Below are 7,221 nucleotides of genomic sequence, written 5' to 3'. Positions count from 1 at the left end.
GTGAGTGATCAACTGTTCTACCTTTGACATTAGAAAATATACAGAAAAGAACAGAAAAGAAGCAATAACTGTAGAATTGTGTGGACACACATAAAAAAGATCGACTTTTATTAATGCGACATTTAATTGCAAATGATACATTATACATTTATATGGTTAGCATTTCTTCAATGATAAATATGATATTAACAAATCATTAACGGTTTTATAAATAGTACTTTACAATGTCAAAACTGTAATGCAATATGCAGCAGAGCATCTAACAATAAATTGAGTCTGATAATGAATATTGTGATGCTGAATCTAATTTACAAAAAGTTAAAACGCAGTCTCGACATCACGAAATCGTGAGTAAATATAAAACATAGATACGTCGAAATATATATGTATTTGAAATAAAAGCAAGTCACATATTATTAATAAAACATTGCCTGACATAAAAAAGGAATGTTTATACAGAGGACACATTTGTGATATTCTTCAAACTGTCGATGTATTCGTCTTGGCAACGACACACGTGGTATTCGCACGTGTAGGCGACTTTGGTTGTCAGGCACTAACCGTCTGTGTTCCAGGAGAGTTTTCCGATACGCGGCCGTCCGTCCGATCGAAATCAATTTGGGCACTTTCTCTGTAGCATATGCATACTTTCTTGAATGATTTTCTAAAATTGTCCGATAGAAATGCGTATATAATGGGGTTAACACATGAATTGATGTAAGAAAGAATATTGCCAATCCAGAGACATATTGTCGTGGTCTCGCTGTAAGGTATTAACTCGAGAGTTAAAAGCACTGACATTATCTGTATCGGCATCCACGTTACACAGAAGATAATCACTACAAACACGACCATTTTCGTTACCCTTTTCTTCTGCTTGACACTCTCTTTCGTATGTGAACCCTGGGGCGCTACCCCCGTCCACAGGCGTTTCAACATAAAAAAGTAAGTGATGCTTATTATGATAAGAGGCACCAGATACGAGGTGAAGAACAGTTGGAGCCAGAATAGATTAAATTCGAACGGTGTAAAAGATGCACCACAGTACGTTATAGAACGCCCGTATTCGTCTACGAAGGAGTATGTTTGAAATTTCACAGCGACGGGAGAAAGTGCTAAGAGAATTACACACCACATAGTGATCACTACGGTAGAAGCATTGCGAACATTGCGGAACTTCATAGACCGTATCGGGTATACCACTGCCAGGTAACGATCGAACGACATCATGAGTAAAGTGTAGACGCTAGCGTACATGTTGACGAAAAGCAGATAGTTGACTATTTTGCATATAAATTGTCGGAATGGCCAACTGGGACTGGCGTAGCTCACAGCTGTAACCGGCACGCAGATCAATAAAAAGAAAAAGTCTGCAAGACTCAAGTTAAGAATGAATAGGTTTGTGGTGGTTTTCATCTTTCTCTCTTTGAGCACTACAATGATGACCAAAGAGTTCCCGACTAATCCCAAAATACACACCAGCCCAAATATAACGGGTATTATGATAACTTCAGGGCTCACATCTGGTACCGGTAAGTAGACTGTTATATTAGGTGCAGACGTAGTAGAATTCACTGACGATGACATAATTATGAAGTTTAGAAGGCTCAGCTCCTGTAAATTTACTGAAAAAAAACACACACACAACATAAATCGATAAATTTATTTTAATATGATTCTCCCAGCAGTAGGTGGAAAGAGTCGTAATTTATGTACTTCGTTTGCCAGGGTTAAATGAGCAGGGTCAGCTGTTTGACAATCTATTAACAAAACAAGATAAATCCATCAACGTATCCTTTAATACAAGAGTCATTTGTGGTTGTGATGTGAAGTTACAAATATCTGGACAGACTCTGATGGTTGCACTGTGGAACATTTCCAATATTGAGAGTTCAACTGTGCAGAACTACTGACACTGATGGTTGTATAGAAAGTGTATGTATTGCATGTTTTATGTTTAGATGGTGTTGGTCTCAGAGTGTTAGAGTTTTGGAGCCTTGCCACATCATTAGCAAGCTAAAATATTATTGGGAAAAGTACACAGAAATGAATACTATTCGAGTGCGCTGTAAAATTTCCAAGGTTGAAATGAGATGCACTACACAAAACAGTAATCGGTGCCGAAATTTAGCTTCTAGTGTTTTGTTTCATGTGTAACTTTCACACTATGCTTTTTCTTGTTTCCTACGCTTATAACAATGTTTCAAACAGTGTTAGCTACACAATCAGGCCTATACAAATATATACCACTACTCGCATATACACTACGAAATTTTGTTTGAAAACAAGCCAGTGTATAAAACATTTTTTTTAGATAAATCCACCACCGAGTGCAAAAATGTTATAAAACTCGCGGCTATTAATATTTGAATCTTGCTGTAACTGAAAATCACAAAAAAGAAAATAACCATTTAAGCACATAAAAATTCATTTGTACTCGAAATTGCAGGCACAAACACGAAAATATTAACATGAAACACAAGAATAGAACTCACAACTTTGTAAACGAGCATCACAACTGTAAAAAGACGAACTCCCTGCTATCACGTCTTACACTCCCACAACACAGTTTCAAATGGCGTGCAGTGAACGCGTTCTTACAATGACTAGTTGGACATGCGCAGTTCGAATCTCTGACGTCACAAAGAACGTGCAGATTTATTCTACACAAAAATAAACCTAATATTAACATGGTCCGAACGAACTGGCGAGGCACTGACTGTTTTGATATATTTAAACTTTATTTAATTTGTTCCACTTGTGGTAGAACCAAATCCGAAATTGTCTAAATAAGATAACACCGAAATCCGATCCGCGTGCAGGCAGTTGTTTATTGAAGAGAAGGTTTTATTATCCTAGCAATAGCCAGTCGAATTAGCTTGTTTTACCCGTTTTAACATAGAAAGCACAATTTCGATGGCCAGGATTTCCTCTTCGACATGACAATTATTCAACACGCCACCGCCTAGTGTGCCTTTCATAATATTCGGCATTGAATACACCATACATTAGTAATTGTGTTAAATATATACATAAACATGTTCACCTTATTTCTAAGCATACAGTTATATAGATGTTTATAATCGTCCTTAAAACCCTCAACATAAAACTAATACAACAAAAAATCAAAACATCACAAAAAACATCAACAGGCTATTTAGCAAACAAGCAAACAAAAAGACACTCAAATATTGTTGAGTAAATTTAACAATTGTATTTTAAATAGGTCGAAAACACGTTCTAATCATATTTTTTGTAAACAATATTACATAATTCAAGACGAATGAAGCAAGAGAATGCGATTACGGGAACATATTTCGGACAAATATTTAAAAAGGTTTCTTATATATGTTGGAGCCAGCCGATTGAGAAATTTGTACAATAAAATTGATTATAAAATTTGTTTAGGAAGCTATGTAATTCTGTCATCTCGTACTAAACATCATTATGGTCGTCCTTCCTTGGAGTGGTGATATTTTCTTTATGAAACCAGACCCAAATAGTCTAAAGAAAAAGATTAAGATCTTCAATAATGGGAATGAATAATGATGACCGATTTCCGAACGCTGGGGTACAGCAGTACTTACTGGTAAAATATAGAAAAATGTACCCTCAAATTTTACCTGTTGTAGTTGAAATTCAGAGCATTGATAAGATTCAAAGGTTTCATACGATTCTCTGACCCACCACAAGATCAAACACATTACAACGATCGTGAAAAAAAAACATCCCACAAATTTGTCAAAAAAAAAAAACATTTTCCGAAAACAAAAACCTGACTGTACATCAATAATGATGTTAATATTTTTTCGAATATGCAAAAAAACTTGTCTTTTTGAGATTAAAAAAATCATTGGTGTGACAGAAACGAGACGATAAATGTTAACATTAACTTTATCTCCATATTTGTAGTGTTTGCTAACTCCTATATGTTCGGATAAATACGTCTAGGATAAATAATTATATGATGGTAGTAGTTAAGAAGGGAGTGATTGTATTTGCCAAAATTTTCTAAAAAGTGGCATCGAAACCAATGGTTTTGTCAGTTAACGGAATTATTTCAAAAGATGTCCCATTCATTATCCACTAGAAAAATTATGCAACGGCGAAGATTTTTTCTTGGTGTGCTTTGCCGTGGACCAATGAATCTGGTCACCACGGTTAAAAAATATGCTTTAAATAGATGATATCATTGACCATCACGGGTGATAATTTCCTTATAATAGTGCCAGGTTTCTCATATAACATGCAGCTAAACATGCGTTTGGTATTGCTACTGTTATTTTCGAGGGCAGATGTTTTCGAAACATTGTTCCGAGAACGTTTATCGAACGATTTTGTGGAGCGGTATTTAATAACAGAATTTGTATTAAAGTGAGGCGACTAATGAACGCAAAATATAGCATAATAATTACCTATAACCATCTATTAGGCACAACTATGCCGCCGACACTTTTGAATTAAATACAGTAAATATTGTCAACCAGTAAGGTTGATGTATTAGTAACCTTTGTTGAAATATGGTGTAATTTTTAAAACTGATATAGTTTAATGAATGTATACAATTTTGTTCAAAATAATTCCACCTAGTATTCTACAATGGATTCAGAGTGAACATTTAGGAAAACAAATTCCCTTTGGTAAACTAGGCCAAACTAGCCATTACCACGACACACTGACAACATTTGGCTTCCATATATACATCAATGTATATCCATAGAACAAATCTTGCTCATCTGTCCTTTAAACAGCTATGTTACAAGAGATATGACCGGAATGAATGGCTACACCGCACAGAGGGTTTCCATAGAATATCCCTCAACTAGTTTTAACAAATTCTTCGCTGTTTTAATAAAAACAAATGTTATAGGAAATATGACCTTAAACCAACATTGAATACAGCGATACTGACAGTGGATGCATACTTTTGTATATATTGTATGTGCTCGGGTTATTAAATATTGCATTGACATATTTGTATAGCATAAATTGGCATATTTGCATAGACAATTAAAAGGTTGGACATAAACCTATGCAGTGATCATCAATCGACACATGTAATAATAAATCACCCACTGTCAAATGTTTCTATACAGAAAAAAAATACAGCGTATATACCTGGCACATTCACCATGACCACGTACAACAGACTCTCTCGAATGATCAAAATGTTTCACTTGCCAGGCGAAGCTAAATTTTATAAACATATGTATACCATTAGGTACATATATCTCTCTGTTCTTCAACTTGTAAATTTGTAAAGTATCCACTTTTGGTATGTTATTTCCACTTTAAAAGAATATCAATTATTTTAAACAACAAGTGGGGCGGTTTACAGCTAACGTCTATATTGTTGAATATGTATTACTTCCATCTAAATACCATTTGTAAATATGGTGTGCATTGAAAGGAAATGCGTATTTGCTAAATGTCCTAGTTTTAACATATCTGTATTTGTTTATATGAAAATGCTATGTTTCAAAGAAGTCACCCGAAAGCGGAACATTTTCTTCAAAGCCATATACAGAGCATAGTATATATCAATGGCATGGCTGATGAGCCATCCGACAAATACTTGGTTACGTGGATTACATTACAATCATCCCCTCATCTATACGATCGTCTTTCTTCAAAAATGGTTTAAGCATATCTCCTAAATCAAAATAAAAACGCATTATCAGCATCTCATTGATATTCATCACGTTTATAGTCCATTTACCGCCAACAAATCTGATTGTGTTAAGCAGAATATGCTTTTATTAGCGAAATTAAATTACGAATTCAAGATCTAGATTACTTTGATGCATATTCAGCGAGTAGTAACTACAGAGATACCGCGTCATTTCGTATGTCCATCAGTTTATTATCGAAGCATCACATCGACATTACCTTCATTACTAATCATTAGTAAGGTTCGGTTGGGTCAGTTGAGTAAAATCAATATTCGGGTTGTTATATTTGCTTCTGTTGTTATCGTGAAATTGCATTCCCACTGGTCATAGACTGTGTGCGACTGAGAAATACTAAACGAGAAATGAATGCGGGCGCGATTTCTTTCACCTTATGTTGGGATATCAGTCAAGCGTTATTGTCAAAATCGAACTTTCTTATACAAAGGTTAAATATAAAAAGTCGAATATATATTTTCCCCATACAACACATTTAATACACGCGTGTACGTAATAAGATATTTATAATAAACACACATTTATGTTGTACACTGTTTTTATTAAAGGCTGAAAATGTATTTCCCTTAAGTATGCTTTAATGAGCCATGTGATATTAACAAGTAGTTCGCATTTTCGGGAAGGTAGTAGTGGCACTAACCACGGGTGTCATACCAAGAAATACACAATGAGAAATTATTAACCTTGGGATGTTGTTTATAACGTATAATGAACGCCATTCAGCAGTAGCTTTTTTCTGTTTTTGTTTGTGTTAAAGTTGTTTCGTGCCTCGTATAACGCCACACACACATACACACACACACACACACACACACATAATTTCACATACGACCACGTTTCATGGTTTTATTATGTCAAAATCAGATTTTTATAAACACTTTCCAAGTGAATATTCAATTGCATTCATCCGTTCTGATGTAAGTGCGTAATCTTCAAGAAACGTGATTCTGAAATGGTTTCAGGCACGAAATTGTCAATTGCGTATTGACATTGCGTAACTTGTAAATGCAAGCAGTGTCGAATCCTCACGTACATCCATGTGACGAACTGCCATGTATTAATGTAGCGTGAGGGTTACCTTTATTAAAAAACGAGTTTTTGCAATGTTTTTGATTGAACAATTGTATTTTAAACATCAAATTCATTCATATTTGTCTGAATAAAGATAGAATGTTATGAAATTATTTAAAATTAAGTAGATTCAACCAAAATAAACAGATGTGTGTTTGTCATAATCTGATAAATGAAAAGAGAATGTTTATTATTTTGTATTTCTGGTGTTTTTTGGTATTTCCAAACACTTGAGTAATTTATTTACGTCACGGATCATTCATACTCATATAACTCTAATTATTTGCAGCTGTTAATTATAATAATTTGTTTTTCGTTTTATTATTTTTTACTGAATAAGCACACAAATAAAGATGTTTTACACATTATCCATAGATTACTAGATCGCAACAGTAATCGGATTGGTTGTCTTTATCGGTGTGGGCACCATTCATGTATGGATTTTAGTCATTGAGAACAGAGA

General features: G+C 34.5%; 1 protein-coding gene across 1 annotated transcript in view; it reads right to left on the bottom strand.

Annotated features, from left to right (window-relative positions):
- Positions 1-7,221, bottom strand: part of LOC100372353 (allatostatin-A receptor-like) — a 28,760-nt gene continuing 21,539 nt past the window's right edge. The window contains exon 4 of the mRNA XM_002730890.3: positions 1-1,625. Coding sequence (XP_002730936.1) covers positions 550-1,587 — 1,038 coding nt within the window. The 5' untranslated portion in view covers positions 1,588-1,625 and the 3' untranslated portion in view covers positions 1-549. The remainder of the gene's footprint in view (positions 1,626-7,221) is intronic.

This window comes from Saccoglossus kowalevskii, chromosome 8, assembly GCF_978046115.1.
Source record: "Saccoglossus kowalevskii chromosome 8, keSacKowa6.1, whole genome shotgun sequence".
In the NCBI taxonomy this organism is placed as follows: domain Eukaryota; kingdom Metazoa; phylum Hemichordata; class Enteropneusta; family Harrimaniidae; genus Saccoglossus; species Saccoglossus kowalevskii.
Note: the sequence above shows the minus strand (reverse complement) of the source record. Positions and strands in the feature narration are given on the sequence as shown.